This window comes from Anguilla rostrata, chromosome 2 (genome assembly GCF_018555375.3).
Source record: "Anguilla rostrata isolate EN2019 chromosome 2, ASM1855537v3, whole genome shotgun sequence".
NCBI lineage: Eukaryota > Metazoa > Chordata > Actinopteri > Anguilliformes > Anguillidae > Anguilla > Anguilla rostrata.
Window position 1 is genome coordinate 52,297,510 of NC_057934.1, and position 18,389 is coordinate 52,315,898.

Below are 18,389 nucleotides of genomic sequence, written 5' to 3' on the forward strand. Positions count from 1 at the left end.
GAATTTGTGCTGCTTACTGCAGTTGATAACGTCTTTCAAATTGCAGAATCGTGGAATGAACCTTAGTACATGACGAATGCACGAATCTGCTATGTGCGTGCTTCGAGTAAGCATGCGCACAATCTAACGCTGACGGAATAAATGTACGGAACGCACAAGAAATAAACAATAATCCTATTTATTTAGCTGGGTTATCTCCTCTTCGTAAACACAGTGCTGAACTGCAGCTTAGTAGGGTAACACTGCTGAAGGATTGAGAGGTCGCCAGCTGTCCTTGGGTCTCAACTTTGATTTAATGCCCTTGTGATATAATGGCATGCAGCCTAGTTAGACAGTAAGGCACAGATGCAGCGTTTAAACTGTCAGCCTGAGGACTCGCTGCACGTGGGTGAGCTCAAGTGCGACTGTGTTCGACGGCAGTACCAGAGAGAAAAACGTATTTAATTCCTACTTTGTTCCACTCCATCCAGTCCCGACCGTGAGGTAAGTGTTACCGAATTTAAAACGGCTTGAGGAAGCACTGAACAAGAACCCGTCTCTACGTCATGTCAAAATCGCATTTAGCAACCTACCTGTTTATATGTCTCTGCCTCTGCAGAACTACGGTAACAAGCATGGTAAGGAGCAATTTCTAAACTCGCCATTTGATAATGTGGGTTCAGCTGTCAGTTTCCAGAGATGCATGCATTTATGTAATTAAACGATTAAATAGTGCCATTCACACACGCACACACACACATATATATATTAGCCAACAACATGTATCATCAGAGGCTAGCCAGGTGAATACTTTAATCTTCTGTATGGGGGATTAAAAAGCACACCGGTGTTGGGGCAGTACCCAACAAAAACCTTTCAATATACTGAACCACAAGCTCTCATTCACTCTTGTACAGATGCTTAATTACCCAGACAAAGAGCTGAAAGTCTCAGCTGCTTCCTCATATAAACTGGGTGCCATACACCCGCAGAATCCTGAGGATTCACAGATTCTGTCTGACACTCATAACATACTCCTGCACTATTGCTAATGTCTCTATCAGGACCTTGCTGACAGTGGATACATTGCTTCCTCATAGCTGGAGTATGAGCAGATCAGATGTAAACCCGATGAACGACACCAATGTTCACGTGGATCCTGTGATGGAAAACTTACCTGCAAGTTCAGGCTACCTGGTGGAGCTCAGAGAATATCCTGTGTCAATGTGAGAGACTGAGAAAGGCACTGGGACAACCAGAGCATCCAGTATCTCCAACACCAGATAATGAGCTGCCATTATTTATTTTAAACCACTGTTTTTGTTCATGATTATCAAAGACACACATAATTTTGGAGAGCATTGTATAAGGTCAATTACTATTTATTGTAAACAATCAGTGAATAATAAGTTACCACAGATGTAACCACATCTGAGGACTTGCCTTAAAATTAATGTATTGAATTTGTGTACCTTTGAACATATATAGCTCCAAAATGAAAAGTATTCCAGGAATCTTATTTATAAACATACATGTTTGGCATGCATGGAGAGCATTCATTATAACATAGACCTGTCTGCCCTCTCATGGACAAACTGTAGACTACTGGTCTTAATTCTTATCCTTCTTATGTCTGAAATTACACTGGACTATAATCAGGTTCCCAATGCAGTTTCCTAGTGCAGTTTAAATGTAATTGAAATCACACACAGTGACCCATGGACAGTTCCCAATGTTCTGAATTTCAAAAAAATATTTAATAGGCGCTGCAAGTAAGACGTGTAAAGCCTGCTGAGTTCATCAGCCATACGAGGCTATAAAGCTGGAATGTTTTTTTTCCAGCTTTATAGTTTTTTTTGATTAACTTGAAAAAATCCAGACATTTTGAGGAGCAATGCAGGGAAAGTTATAGTACTGCATACATATTAGTGAGTAATTATATTTATGTTAGTATACTCATTGTTTTAGTAAAGCTTCAATATGGCATAAGTGAATGATGGAGTCCAACTTTAAATAAGATTCAAGAATCATGCTGTTACTGATATAAATTGTTGTTCTCCTCCCTCCTCAACCCACCCCTTCCCCCACCTCCCACTCACTGCAGATGACTTTGCAACCTACTTTGGACGGAGTGTAGCACAGTGGGTAAGGAACTGGACTTGTAACCGAAAGGTCGCAGGTTCGATTCCCGGGTAGGACACTGCCGTTGTACCCTTGAGCAAGGTACTTAACCGAAATTGCTTCAGTATATATCCAGCTGTATAAATGGATACAATGTAAAATGCTATGTAAAAAAGTTGTGTAAGTCGCTCTGGATAAGAGCGTCTGCTAAATGCCTGTAATGTAATGTACTTTGACATGGAAGTAGCAGACATCTACAGTTCCTTCACACAATCTCCAGCATGGTCTTCGACTCTCTGTGTGTATTCTTTGCCTTTGCAGATGCTGATGTCTCAGTACTTTTGTTGGCTCACAAGTGAACCCCTGCTCACTGGATCCGATTGATGACACTCAACTGTTTCTCTCCTTTTTCTCCTCTGACACACAGATCTACTAGATGAGCTGACACCTGCAGCTTAATCTGGCCAAGACTGAGCTGCTGTACATCCTATCCCACATGTTTTCAATATGGAAAATACTTACTTTGAGTACAAGGGTCATTAAGGTCATTCTAAATGAGGATCATAATGCAGGTAAACAGCAACGACACCGAGTACGACTGGAAATTAGATTAAAATGGCCTCTTTTGATGTACAAGGTCTTAATTATCCTATTAGTAGAAGGAAGGTTGATGATTTTCTGAAGAACTGCTCAATTACATTTCTGCAGGAAACTGAATTTAATGATGAAGAACATCAATGTGACAACTGAAATATTTTGTCAGACTATTCTCCTTTGTTCTTTACTCTTAAACTGTCTACTCCTCTAAAAAAAATAAAATAAAAAAGCCCCAAAATGGAGGCTGAATACATCCCTCCTGGCTAACCCTACCACAATTGCAACATTTCAGAATCTCATTAAAGAGAGTATACAATTGAACAACACCCCTGGAATTTCTGCCTCTACGTTTTGGGATATGGCTGTGACAGAGGTTAGGCCTGGAAGCAAAGCCAAAGCGGTAGCTTCCTACTGCTGTTGGCTATCTTCTGGTGACTGAAGAATGTTGGATATACACACTCATACACCCCTGTGTCATACCCGCTACTCCAACAAAGATTGTATATGCATATATGTACAAAAAAAACAAGATGGAGCCTTGCGATGGCTTCTCAAAATAATGGTCCACAATTGTTTGGGCAGCAAACGAAAGTTCAAAAAAAATCTCCCACCATCCAGCTTTGCAACACCACCATTTTACTTTCTCGCGAGCTACCCTTTATCCCCCAGGAAAGGGACTGTCCATGCTATGTCATTAACTGACTGTAGCGTGCCAAAAAAATTTAATAGAATTGTAGTTCTACAATCCTGTCCTGACATAGGGAAGAATAATAATAACTGTAAAGCTCTAAGGTACCAAGTGATTAATTTGAATAAATATATAGGAAAGTCAAGTGTAAGCTGTGAAAAGATCTATTAATCTTATATACAAAACATTTACGGTTTAAGAAAAGATATTAGATCAAAAACCAGCATTTTCACAAAACACCTATGATTTGTAGGAAATATTTCTGTGCTGATGAACACTGATCATTTAAAACTAAGTACAGTACTCTGGCAGCATTGATGCAATATACAGATCCAATTGGAGTAGCTTCCCAAAAGACTAGAAGAAGAGGCTGAAAAGAAAATAAATATCATGGTACCTGTGCACTTTTTTTTCTACAATTGTTAATCAAACCTGTGTGTGTATGCACACATGCATGCGGTTGTGTTTATTTGTTTTGATATGTGCTCGGCGCTGACCATAATATCTTTAACAACTCAAAGTTATTGAATTTCTTTTTATTAATTATAATACATCACAAATGTAAACAGATTTGTTTGGCATCACACAATTGTTTTCACTTTTCTTTCTCTCATGCTCACCCATGTTTGAAATCATGCCACTGTAGCACTTTCATCATCACATGAACGGTTTGTTCATACAAAGGCAGTACATTTGTGGAACCACATAAAACACACCATCTGCAGAACCTCAGTACAGTGATTTTTTAAAGATTCAAGAGGTTGTTTAAAAATAAGCAAAAAGTAATGCATTTAATTTGATGTTGGTAAAATTTCTTGTATAAGAGAAATATTGTGCTCCACATAATATATCGTATAATCACTTATCTATTGGAAGAATGGAATAGTTTTTCAGTCTTTTACAATGTTTTGTTTTTGACGTGGTTCTAAGAGTGACCATATCCAAGCTATGTTTCCTAGTGACAGGGTTATCTGACCTTTTAAGCTCTTATAAGTGCAGATTGCTAAGTTAATAGTGATAAATATTTCTGGTAAATCCTTCTGCGGAAAGGATCTCTTTCTGATTTTGTACAATGGACAAGAAAGTAATGACAATGACAAAGCGACTCTACTTCGGTTGCATTTAATTATTTAAATAAACAAACCAATAAATTAATAACAAAATAAATAATTTGTAAAATGTAACCTCATATACCTGGAATATATGTATTTCCTGATATTTTATTTTATTGAAATCTGTGACATTTTCACTTTTCCATGACAAAGGTTACCCTTTTACTCATGGTTATTCTTTATGTACTTATGTATGCAGCCAAAGGTCTCTGTATCTGAAATCGTATAAAAAGACATGAGTGTAAATATATATTCAGATATATAAATGTATGCTCAGTATTTTTCTACTATTCTGTGAATTATTTGTTTACTTTCTCATTTGTAAAAGTAACACTTTGGAATATAAATAAAACATTTTTAAAATAATAATTAAACCATTAGCAAAATGTCTATGCTTTATTTGCTAAACAGCACAGAGAAGACCATATGTAAAAGGATATATGTAAATCACTGTGTCCAGGTTGACCTATGATCAAAATAGAGTAATGTGCTATAAGGAGATAACTGGTTTATCTCATTAAAACTGATAGATTTAAAAACACACAATATTCACCATGCAGTTGCAACAGATGCACTAATTTTAAACAAAGGCACTCAACATATACTGTATATTTGTGTATGCTTTTCACATTAAAAAATTTACAAAGTAAAATTATAAAAACATTTTTTCCGACTATTTAGTTGGTGACCAGGAGCAAATGAAAGAATGATGCACTATATGTTTTTGTTAATGTAGTCTAACAAAACAAAACAAAATCATTTCTTTTCACACATGAATATTCAAGTCCAGTTTCTGTCACTGGAAAGACCTATTTTTTTCTATTAATATAAAACAAGACCACATCTGAGAAAGCACATGAAAGAATCTTTTCCTAAGAAGGAAAACAAATGTGACTGTTCTTTCTTCATGTTATAATTGGTTTCACAAAAGGCAAAATTGAATTTGTTCCACTCACACATGATGCTCATGCACACCTAGAAAACAAAGACCACAGTAAACTTGAACAGCTGCAACTTCTACTGCTAAGTTTTAGTGAAATGATAATGAAGCAAATCGACTCATCTAATGTTGAGGTAATGAAAGGAATACAGATAAATATGCAAATAAACCATAATGAGCACTTTCCTTATCCCATCCTTAGAGATGGAGCTGCGTAGAGAGTCAGGTGGTAATGGGCTGGTAAGTGAGCCAGGGGCTCTCAGGCACCACTGAGGACAGCCCTGAAGAGACGTCCATCTTTGTGGGGGCCTTTAGCAGTACTCCTCCACCTGTGGATCAGGTAGGTCATTCAGGTCCAGGAAGACTGAGGTGTTGGACAACTTGCGGCCATTACTGGAGAGGTCCAAGAGCTCCTCGGCCGTGCTGGGAACTGAGCTGATGTACATGTCCCACACTTGGTCTGGAGAGTCCAGGTCTAGCAGCTTCTGCTTGATTTTCAGGTTCTTCTCAATGTTTCTCCGTTTATGTTTGAACTCCAGGATAGTCTTTGTGTACCTGTTGATGGTTGTCACAGAGGAGGCCATGCAGGAGGTGAAGGAACTCCATGCCAGACTGAGCAAAAAGCGTAAATGTTAGTAATAAAAAGGACCTAACATACTACCAGGAACACAGGAACATAATTCATAAGACAGTTTAAACCTTGTAAAGCTTGTATGTTTGGGAGAAATATCTCTTATATATTTAATATAAATGTAATGAAGTAAAGCCAATATTAGCATACATATTTGAATACTGTAACCTTACATGTAGGACCAACTGTAGTCCCAGGTCTGTGGCTTCCAGCCTTCTGGCCCAAGACTCACTGTTAACTGGAAGGCTGTGGTGAACATCATGTGGGCCACCATTCCCAAAAGCCCTGTGAGACCAAGCAGATCAGAATCGGTTTCCGTTTTTTGAACAGTTCATAAAAAGTTCCAAACAAAACCACAAAAGAACATGGTACTACAGTATAAACTATACACTAAACCCATTGCAGGTTTTCAGAAAGGAACACCCCTTTAGGCCTGCAATGGTGACCGAGAGAAGCTTTAGGTAATAAAACATTTGGTCTGGAGTACATGTCAGGACTCAGGAGACATCTTGAAACATTAAAAAGTACTTATCATTCTTCCTCTGGCTCTGTCTGTGTGAGCCCTGCTTTTAGCCTGTGGTTTAATAAGAAATGGTGGCTGACATCACGTGTCCCACAGGAGAGCACATGCTCATCTTGGCTCTTCTAAATTAATGTAGCATTACATTTTGCACTAGCTTTTTCTCTGCAAAGCGGCCTGCAGTGCATTCTTTTCTTTGTAGGCAAACAGAACCAAATCCTTTGCAATGAAATACAATGCAATATTGATTAACTAAGCCTTATAAATATTACTTGCAATGTATTGTCAAATTTTATCAATAGAGTATGCCAAAATATTTGTTGTGATGGTAATGAACCTGTGTTGTAGTAATTTTAAGCAATCAGTTTCACGCAAATTAAATCCCTTGTTTTCATTGCAATATGTAAACACACAGATTGTTTGTTATGTGGAGAATGAGCCATATAATATAATATAAAAAGGTGCATATGTATGCATGAACCTATCCACCACCTATGCAGTCCTTAGTACTTAGTGTACTAATTAGCAATTAATGGTGCAGTTAACAGAACAAGAAATTTACTGGTCAATGTGAACACAACAATTGTATGTTTGTTCATGAATGTGTGAAGACAAATTTACTTGAATTTACAGTTCAAATGTTTTATTTGCATACGTGGAATGCATTTTCATGCATAATTTTGGTGATATTGATATCAGGAATTGGGGAATCTTTCCTGGTTTATTTCAAATTGGGCAGAAAACCTCCAGTAGTCACTTGCCTCTTCACTCCAGGAAGTCTTTTTCATATGTAAACTGGCTGATAAAACCAAATTAATTTGAATGGCCAGAAGCACCTCTGGTTTTCTTGCAACTACCAAAAGCAGTTGCAATTCATATTGTTTACCACAAGGTGCCAGCATTGGATAGGAATTGTATGGAATGCTGTCATCCACTAAAGTTAATCTGGTTTTTGTTCCAACCACACAAGATGAAGATTGGATGTCACTATATTTGACATCACATGGATGAGTTGGTTTTAAAAATGTTCAGCTGAAATGGGACGTGAAATTCCAGTTCTAAAGAGCTTTTAAAATTCACCTATATTTTTCAATTAGTTACTCCCAACAACCGCTTTTAATTAAAGGGGAAAACAACCCTTGAGATATTCCCATAATATCTCAATATCACAAATACATATCATGGTTCAAATGATGTAAGAAACTAGAGACCTATGGGCACTGGTTTAAAGTCTGCAGATAAACCCAACATAAAGATATGTTTTCCAGATATGCACATTAATGATCTAGGGCTTGCACCATATTGCAACACCATGTGCATTAACAAATGTACAGGACTGGGGTGGGAATTAATGTTTCAGCATTGCTACTAATCCTATGCAGATATCCAGTCAAATTGAGATTGGACTGGATCAAAAATAGATGACTTTTTACAACATGGAGGCACATGACCCATTCAGTGAAAGAGCCTTTCTTCAGTCTCAACCACCGTGATACCTGTTTAAGATAACAGTCTCCATCCCCAGTGTCTAAACAGAGATATTACTGTGTCTACTTTATAATCTCTGATCTCCGACAGGACATTTCTATGTATGGCCATATGGCCAACACTTGTGTTTTGAATACAATATCTATATTCTGTGATCTGTATCTGTGATACTGTATGTTCTCATTTGCTATCAGCACTATCAGGAGACATCAAACATCAGACGGTTAAAAAAATTCTTAAAGCACAACTGCTCCACATACAGTGCCATGAAAAAGTATTCCTGATTTCCTCTATTATTGCATATTTGTCATGGTTTCAAATGGTTTCAGATCTTTATTATTAGACACAGGGAACCAAAGTAAATACAAAACACATTTTAAAAAAATTATAATTTCATTTATTTAATGAAAAGAGTTATCAAAAACACCCATATCACCCATTATAATAGAGAAAATTAGGAAGGGGGCAAATACTTTTTCACAGCACTATATATACTGTATATATAATATCAGGAGCTGTAGAATTTGCGTTTACATGCCTTGGTTGCGATCTGTTGTTTTACTTGGGATTTCTGCGATGCTAGATGTTAGGAATTCTGGATGGGAGATACATTATGCCATACAGAGCTCTGCTCTAGAGGCAGACTATACTGGATATCTTCGCAAGAGAGGGATCTCTGAGCACGCATCATCGCCAAACATAAAACACAACCTGTATGCCATATCCTGTTACCTCATAAACCACATAATCTGAAGGAGCAGAAAGGCATGGGTCACCAATTAATTGGTCTCACTGCTTGTGTTCTGACTCTCAATAATAGTATTATTGATTTCTCTCCACTCTGCTCTTTAACAGACCCCAATTTATTCATATTTAATTAATAAAAGCAAAGAGCACTGAATGCACTGCACTACCTAGTGTAGTGTTGGAGAGAAAACCTCCACAACATGACAAATGTGGTGTGTGGTAAGGCTTTTATAATGTTTACTCATTAAATGTACTGTATATTAAATGTCAACTGTGGATTTGAACAATAACTGCCATATTTTTCAGAATGGTGTTGTATATCAGTAAACTAGGGGTGTGCTGATACACAGCACATTTTCTTTATTCTGTTATATACTTCTCTTATGTTATGGTACTCCGGTTTATGTTAGAAAGGACAGTAGTTCATTTCTTCCTTCCAAAGGCTGTGAAAATTCTATTATCTGTCCTCCTATGCTAATACTGTAACTTAAGTTAACCTGACATTCGATTTATGAAAATAAACAGATTTCTATCGTAGTTTTGACAGAGTTATTTACATGTTCATTCCTCAAAGTCCTTTTGGTTACTCACTCCTGCCCCTGCTGGATGGAGTTCTGCATCGCAGCAGGAGACATGGTTACATACTGTAATACTGCTTGGCCTCTGAGCATTATCAAGGTCCCTGGGAAACTGCCAAAACAAGTCTTAACTAGGCTTTTCTTAATAAGAACTGAGAACAGCACATTGGTCATGCTGAAGTGGACAAATTTACATCATTAGATTCAATTTAGCAATTCATACAGAGGCACCCTTGGTCCCCCGTGAGTGCTCTTTGTGCTATATTTGTGGGCTGGAGCCAATCAAGGCAGTAGCCCATTCTCCATCATCTCAAATAAAAAATTACAATTTAAATGCATATTTTCCAGTTTGGAACACAAAGGAAACTATTGAAGCAACAGAAAGAGAAAAAGGGAAATATGTTTCTATTCTTTTCCCTGTACCCTGTGGTCTTCCTCTAGAAATGTGTAACTTAGTACTGAATACAATGGCTCTTGAATAAAACAGTCTAACACTTCACTTTCTAAAATTCAGATATGCCCCCTAAACACAAAAAATATATTCAGAATTGACTGTGACACCGTATGTGGACAAATGCTGAGAAGTTTGGGGTGCATAAGTATAGCATTTAGATTTTTAATTATGTTATACAATTAACACAACATTCTAATAATGTACAACTTATCTCAAAGCCAGCTTAAAAAGATTCTAAAACTCTTATATAGGGTAAAATCCATCGGATTCGACCCACCACTGCAATGGCAGTGAATTATTTTCTTATTCTCAAGTGTCTCAGTTTCCTAAACTGCTTTACAACCATCTGGTATGCTTGCTGCGATAGGTTAATGTGGCCGCTGACATTTTAATCAAGGGCAAGGACATATTAGAGGCAGGTGATCCGTATTGTGAAATTACCTGACAGAACGGTAAATATTGCAGCAAAGGCATTCAGCTTGAGCCCATCAATAACGTTGCCGTAATGACAGACTTCTATTGACATGAGTATCCCACCGGTCCCCAGCAAAACGATGTAGAGACACTCGGCCACAATGCACAGCCACAGGACACCTGTAAGGAGTCAGAGTAGTAATGGATTTCACCTGTGATGGATGAAATCCATTACTCACAAAACAAACAAACAAACAAAGCCTAAAAACTCATAAAGAACATTCATAATTAACAGGTTTTAAGCTTCTCAGTATTTTTGAAAATGAGCAGGTGGATTTCTCTATGCCAATTGCAGAATATCTCTTATATGCTCTCTGTTTTTCTTGGTCTGGAATCAGCTGAAGGAGGGAGCAGTACTGGGAGACATTAACATTTTCAATTGCAGTAGACCTGCACCGATGGGCAGCTCAAGAGTAGTGTTCTCTAAATTCAGATCTACTATCTCGTGAGAGCTGTATTGCCATTCCACTTGTGTCAGAAAGAAAAACAATCTGGAGAATGGTAAGAATGTACTCATTATTACAGTAGTCAAGAAAAGCACCACATCATATATATTCACTGCTGAATCACTCACAATTCTACCTATACCATGCAACCGTGCAATTGCTACTCACACAGTGAGTTGCATAATGTTTAGGAATAATTTTTTCTTGATTTGGCTCTCTATTCCACAATTTTTGCGTTGTTTTGAGGCTTGCCAGCTCACCACCTGTCACCAGTTACATCAAATGCTAATGTATTGGGTTTCATCTAATTATACTTGAGAAATATCTTTGCTTTCACCATCTGTATGTCTTAATGTCAAATACAGAGTAAAAATATAGTTTAGAAGCTTTTAAAGATGACAAGGTATGATGACGGTAAAACTGGAGTGCTGCGTCGATTGGAGGTCTAGCTTGAGCACTCTGCAGACTCAGGTGCAGTGAAATTTTGAGTGGCTGATTTCAGAGTCTAGGGCAGTCAGAGAAACCAGATTTGTTTTCCTAGAGCTTTTCATTAATTTATATCTGTCCGGATGTGAAGGAAATTTAACCAAATATGAACAAAAGTGCCCTAAAACAATTTGCATACCACATTTTTAAGCACTTAAGTCTTAAGCATTAACCAGTTCAATTTCATTCCACAGGTGCTCTACTGGATTGAGATCTGGGGTTTGTGTTAACCATTGGAGTAAACTGTCATGTTTTTTTTAGATCTGGCTTGAGATGATGTGTGCTTTGCCAGATGGTACATTATCCTCCTGAATATTTGCCAAAGGGCAGACTGTGACCATAAAGAGATGCACAAGCTCAGCAACAATGGTTAGATATGCTGTGGAATTCAAAAGATGCTCAATTGGGGCCTATTAAGGGCACTAATGTGTGCCAAGGATACATGCACAGCCACTAGCCTGCACCATTGACACAAGGTAGGACGGATCCTTGGATTCATGCTGTTTACACCAATTTCTGACCCTGCCATCTGCATGTCGCAGCAGAATTCAAGGTTCTTCAGACCAGGTGATGTTTTTCCAATCTTCAGTTGTTCAGTTTTGGTGATCATCAGGCCACTGTGGCCTCCTCTTTCTGTTCTTAGTTGACAGGAGTGGAACCCGGCATGGTCTTCTGCTGTAGCACATTTGCTTCAAGATTCAATTCTTTGTGCATTCAGAGATGTCCTTCCGCACACCACTGTAAACAGCTGCTTTTTTAAAATCATTTTTGGCCTTTATGTTAGTTTGAACGAGTCTGCCTATTCTCGTGTTTTGCCCATTCTAATGTTTGGTCAAACAACAACCAAAGCTCTTCACCAAACGTCATCATATCAGCGTGCTTTATATATTGAGTGTGTTAACAAGCACGTACCTAATAAAGTGGCAACTGAGTGTAGACATAGGGTGGGACATTTTACGAATGTCTCTGAATATTTGCATGCTGATTTGTCCTTATGTTTACTGGAGTACGCATTTATTTTTTATTATTTTACGCCTACGGCTCTACTCTCCCTCTAAACTCTCCTCGCTCCTCAAACATCCATGGAAATGTCTTGGGCAATTCAAAGAAAGATGCAATAAGGTACTTATATATGCACACAAATCTAATTTTATAGTGTCTCCTCTCCTGGATGGTTTTATCACCTCTCCGATGAAACAGCTGAGTAAAAAGCCTTACGATTTGAAGTTTAAATGACCAATCTGTGCATTTACGTAATGGCTGGAGAGGCCTGCTTGCTTGGAATTTACATTTATGGGGCTGTAGCCAGAGAGCACAGAGGTCTGTGCTGTGTCTACCTTGTTATATAGTAGCTATATTATTTGTCTGAGAATGAGAATTTCGATACTGAGAGGACTTTGCATTATTATTTAGATTATTATCACCTTTGTTGTCAAGAGCAAGAGTACATTTTCCATTTTTGTTTGAGGTATTCAATAGTTAAGGTGAATTATTCCTGTTTGGTCCCCTTACAAAGAGGCAAAAACAACAAATATATTTATTATGGTATTATGATGCTAAGGGTTACTTTTAATTTGACAATATAGGAATATTTTACTAGCAATTATTTTGTCAATTCTTATGTAAGCCAGTCCTCGCCATTAATGTACCTCAGCCCCTTTTAAGTGTCTCAACTCAACAATCAAAATAAACATCCTCAATCCCTCTCAGAGTGTTTATGAAGGTTGAAGGGAAGGCTGTTATGCATTACAGGGAGTATGGTGTTTTTCATTTGTTTTGTGGCTACTTAGTTATGAATGTATTCCATTATTGTTTTCTACCTTGATTTCTTATCTTCTGGAGTTGAAAGTATAATTCTCCTCTCTCCCAATCTCTAGTAATTTCATTTTGATGTCTTTCTTATTACTTTTTTACTTTTAGAGTTTTAGTTAAATGTTTCAGTTAATTAGCACTGAATTTGTGAGTGCGACTGAGTATACAATATTTTTTGGTTCAATATTTTTTGGTATGCTCTTTTTTTGCATCTTAAGGCAAAACTATGCGAACGTGCCTATTTTATTCTTTCATGAAGATGTTATAGATTGTACAGTATGGCACTGTATAAGGGGTAATATTGTTTGTATAAACATTTAGAAGACCAATCAGTGGAGCACATATTTTCAAAAATAATCTGAGGTTTGGATTCAAAAGAACAACATACAGAACAGTTCTAAAATATTATTGTTGACAATTTAACAAATTCCAAAAACAGGGAACATTTATGAATGGTTCTTGAAATATTTGAAATTAAATTGGTTGTCATGAGAAGCGGTATTCTGTAAATGTACATTTTTTTCTTTGCTTATTTGAAGTGGATAATGAAATTAATTGGCATTGATCAGGAAATAAATGGGGTGAAGCTAAGTAAAGAAACTGGCTGATTTGGCTGGCAGTAGTATCTGTAAGACCAATCAGCTGATTATTCTGCTCCCTTCTTACTAAAGTGCTAAATGGACAGACAGCTCCATGCCCGAGCGAGCTCATTATTCCATGTAATTTTCCGTATGTTGTGAAACAGCTGGCTTCCTGCAGGGCCTTCCACCATAGGGCCCTCAAAGTACAGAATGACTTGCCTGTGCTTTCGTATGAAGAAATCAGAGACATAGGAACATCCTTTGGAATATCTTACAAAAACTATGCTCCCTGAAGTGTGCACTTTCCACTGATGCTGCCATTGTTTAGCGGCTGGAGACAATTCCTCAGGCAACTTTGTTGGGGAGGAATTATGGTACCGCACAATGATCACAAACCAGTTTTCAATCACTTTGGGGGCCTTTGCTTTTTCTTAGCTTTTATTTCTTTGTGCACAGGCCCCCACATACATTCTAGTACATACTTTACTCTGGCTTCAAACAAGGATACTGCACAGACGCCCTGAATTTTCTGACTTTTTATTTAACTATTTTTGTTATATAGCTGATTTCTTTGCTGTTGTTTTTTTGTTATTGTAAGAACATCTATTGCAGCTTAGTACTGTTTAATACTTGCCTTATAATATTAACCAACAAAATAGATCAAAGTTAGTTTTGCTTTAACATTATCAAAAGTTGTCACCAAGGGGCCAAATGGATACTTTCCATTTTTTTTCACTAATGCTCAAATGTTTTGCATCGTTTGCCTTCCCCTAAAAGGCAAGTGATTTATTTCACATGCTGTTACACCAGGGCTCTCCCTCATTTCTTTAGGCTATATTCACTATCACCTCAATTGTTTAAATCATCTGCAAACTGTTGTATGTGGGATGCTTGATTGATTAGCTTCATGCTGGCAGCATTTCCCTGATGTACATTAAGGCTTTGCAGGGTGTTTCACTTTCCATCCTGTAACAGTCCCTACCTGTGATTTTGCTTCTTTCCATTAACTGTTACTGCCTATTACTATTGCCATGGTTTGCAGGTATCTACACTTTATAAAAAAATAAGTCATTCACTTCTTATTTATTTCTGAATCACTACCTTATTATGGCTCTTCATTTACGTACAATGTATGCAGTTGCTGTGCTACAGCTGGTAGTGTCATAAAGAGTACAATCTTTAGGATGACAGAATTTTACTAGCTGTTAAAATAATCATGATATTGGGAGCAGTATTTCTAAGAGCTGTTAAAATGTTCAGCAGTTTTAATCAGTTGCTCCAGTAGGACATTATAGGGGTGTAGTCATTAAGTGTACAGAAATGGATTGGACAAATATTTTGAGTATGATCAAAAGTATGATAAATATTCATTCTCTTTGGTGGGCTGTCACATCATAATCCCAACAGAGCATCACTTTGAAGTAGAATGTAAAGTTTTATATTAGTGCATAACACTGGCCAAGGTATTTAGGCACCCTGATCTTCAGCTTTAAATTAATTTGTATCATGATGCGTAGATGGATATACTGGAAGAAAATTCATGCAAACATGATGCATGTATATCTATTTTAAGTCGCTGTAATTATTCTGATTGACTGGGCTTAGAATGTTCAATGTCATCATCCTTAACATGCGTTAATAATAATAGCCATCTTGTTGACATGTTAATTTTACTTGAAAATGATATGTTACTTTGACCACAAATGCAATTTTGGAATTGAAATATAGCTGATTAAACTTATACAAGCCAGTGTCATTTTAGGGATTGATTCATTATCTTGAAATAAAGACTTGTAGCAAACTGATAAATCACAATGAACAAAGTACAAAGCAAGAAGATGCACGCATACCAGATTATGAACTCACTAAATGTAAAAATATAATAAAATATAAAAGCAATGTATTTCAAAATGATGGAAAAAATGTCTAGTACATATTTTACCTACCTCTTTCATGTGAAGGGGCAATATTAAGAAAACTTCTGCAATGCTCTCCTGAAAATACACACAGTAAATGTACTTTAGCACAATGAATTGTCCAGTGAAAAGTGTTATCAATAAGATTGGATTGTTCACTTATAGTAAATTAAGAATTCACACATAATGAGTCTCTATACTGAGTTATAAATGGTATTTAAGCTGAGTACGTACTTCACGGCTGATGATGATGATGACAATGAAGATAATGAGGATGATGAACGGCTGTGAGGAATTTTCTTATACCTTCTGTAATTGACAATAATCAATTTATTAGCTCGTTTTCTAGCAGTTATTACCTAATTTTTGCATTCCAAGATGGAAATATTTGAGAATACAATCTCTCATCTTTCAGTCGCAGTGATGGTTGGAGAATAATGATTCACTCATACATAGCGTATGAAAATCCTTAGATGTAAACTCTCAGCAGTGAGTTTTAAGTGATGCTCATGTTTATAGTTAGTTTGCTCATTGCCATTAAACTGAATCACCTAACTAATCCTCTCTGAAATTATTTCTGATGTCTTGAACTGCATTACGGCTGATTCTTGCATCTTCCCTCTCAGTAGTTTCTATCTCTGGCTGATGGGACATGTGTGCCTTTCCATGCAATGTACAAATCCTCAAGAGATCTTAAACAAAATATTATATTGACAGACATTGTACTGCCTTATTATGAGGAAATGCTTAAGAATTTTGTTTGAAGAGAAAAACAACATTTCATTGCTCAACTCATTTAATTAAAAATGAAATAATATATCTCTGAGAAGGATGATGTTTATGGTCCATGAATGACTGATCAGTCCAGTACAGATGATTTCATGCCTCTTCAATTCTTTCAGAGCAGTATTCCTACCATTTAACAAAAAAACAAACATGTACACATCCACAAAAAAGGAAACAAGCACTGTGGCCAAGTTTTCTCCTCAAATGTCTTAAAGACTGAGGGCATTTGCAAGGCGGGTGTGCATTGTTCCAGTAGTGCTTACCGATCATGTTGACATTCTGCTCGCAGGAGTACCAGATGCCGGTATGGAACTTTCTGATAAGAAACTTATCCTCTCCAGTCTCCCAGATGTACTGGACCAGCCGGCTGTCGTTGAGATTGGAGCTGTTGTATCTTATGCAGAAGGGCTGTTTGAGTGTGATGGGCCCTGTGCAAAAAGGCTTCACCACTTTCCTGGTGCCCTCGCACCAGTAGCTGGTGGTGAGAGCGGAAACGGCGAACAGGAGGGCGATGAAGTTCAAGGTGAGCGCCAGAGATGCTCTCCGCCGCCGGTCTATCCCCATTATGGAGGAAAGGCAAACTGAAAAGCCACTAATCCTTCCTTTCAATATCTGGCGACTGCTTCTCCAATCCTCATAATCCAGCTTTTCATTAAAAAAATCCTTGGGTAATTACAGTACTCTGCGTGTCTTGCCTGTGCCGCTCACTCCCTGGATATGCTCATTTGATGAGCAGATACTCTCTTTGTACCCCTCTCTCCTTCTCCCCTCCTCCCTCTCACTCTCTCTCTCTCCCTCTCTCTCGCTCTCTCATTCACTCCCTCCTTGAGTTCACAGTCAGTGAATGGAGCACAACATCCCTTTCCCCCTTCGCTTGCCACTCGACACAGAATCTGGTGCTGTCACTGGGGGGCAGGACTGTTTCAAATTAGGGTAAGAGGTTTCAGTCCATGGGTTTACAGGAATCTGTGGGGGTGGGGGAACAGAGGGGAGGGTCCGGCAGCAGGGCTGCTGTACGCCTGTGGTGGAACCTGGATGCTCTTTCGGGTAAGGGGTAATGCCAGGGGGGGTTAATGGTAATGGAAGCAGACAGCCACAGCTGTGCAGGCTCCTGTCATTTCCTGCAATTACGTAGATTGAGAGAGCTTGCGCTGAATAAAAGGGCATATGCACACTAGTGGTCAGGGTCAGGCGCAATGACATACTTGATAATCAAGTGCCTGGCTGACTTCACTGAGACAGTGCTGTGGTCTGCTGTACCTCTGCTGTACTGGAGTTCTCACTCATGTGAGGTTACATAAAAAGTTCTCTGACCCTACTGTAATAAATATTACTTCAAAATATATATTTTTTATCAACATATTTTGATTAATATAGCATACACTGTATGTATCTAATGTATGCTATATGTATCACCATATTTTGATTCATGTACCATACATTAGAGTACATATAGTTACTTTTTGTTCCTGTCCATATTTAATAAGGGTATGCATGGAGAAGATTCATTGAAAGTGACTGACTATCAAAACATTCAGACAGGCCAAAGGTATATCACATGGTTTAATCATTGTAGGGGATAGGAATTATTGTCAGTGTCTGGTATTACACTGGTTGTGAAGAGATTTATTTAGGCTCTTTATGTAATTTTTTTTTCTTTTCTCCAAATTTGGGATGCCTATTATATCTGTAAGCCTGTGCCATTGCTACAGTGTTCATTCTGGAAAGCACAGCCAAGCACACATTCGAGACTGAAGTGCATTTGCCAGCTGCCACATCTTTTCATTCTACAGTCCATTACGTGTGCAATAATTTAATGGGAAGAATATACTACATTCACAGCTGGGGCAGGCCTAACATAGCTGCCTGAGCAAATGGAGAAGTCACACTTGCATGGCGAGGCAGGGACAAAAATGGAAACCCTGCCTACCTGTTCAGCACTACGGCTGTTCAGACCTCTGTGGGTCTGCTGGAAATGTATTGCAGTGAAACAGTAAGCATTCAGTACAGATTCAGTTTAGACTGTTGTGAAT

The 18,389-nt window shown here is 37.9% G+C and overlaps 1 protein-coding gene and 1 long non-coding RNA gene across 2 annotated transcripts; one reads left to right on the forward strand and one right to left on the reverse strand.

Moving 5' to 3' along the window:
* Positions 1-112: 112 nt before the first annotated feature.
* On the forward strand, positions 113-4,388 carry LOC135248410 (uncharacterized). The gene is made up of 3 exons (XR_010328420.1): positions 113-483; positions 2,084-2,398; positions 2,528-4,388. It is a non-coding gene; the product is annotated as an uncharacterized LOC135248410 (long non-coding RNA).
* Positions 4,389-4,491: 103 nt separating this feature from the next.
* Positions 4,492-17,163, reverse strand: gsg1l2b (gsg1-like 2b). The gene is made up of 5 exons (XM_064323033.1): positions 16,620-17,163; positions 15,601-15,648; positions 10,297-10,449; positions 6,242-6,353; positions 4,492-6,049 (listed from the first exon to the last, which is right to left on the reverse strand). The coding sequence occupies exons 1-5, from the start codon at positions 16,918-16,920 to the stop codon at positions 5,749-5,751; spliced, it is 915 nt and encodes a 304-aa protein (XP_064179103.1). The 5' UTR covers positions 16,921-17,163; the 3' UTR covers positions 4,492-5,748.
* Between the last annotated feature and the right edge of the window lie 1,226 nt (positions 17,164-18,389).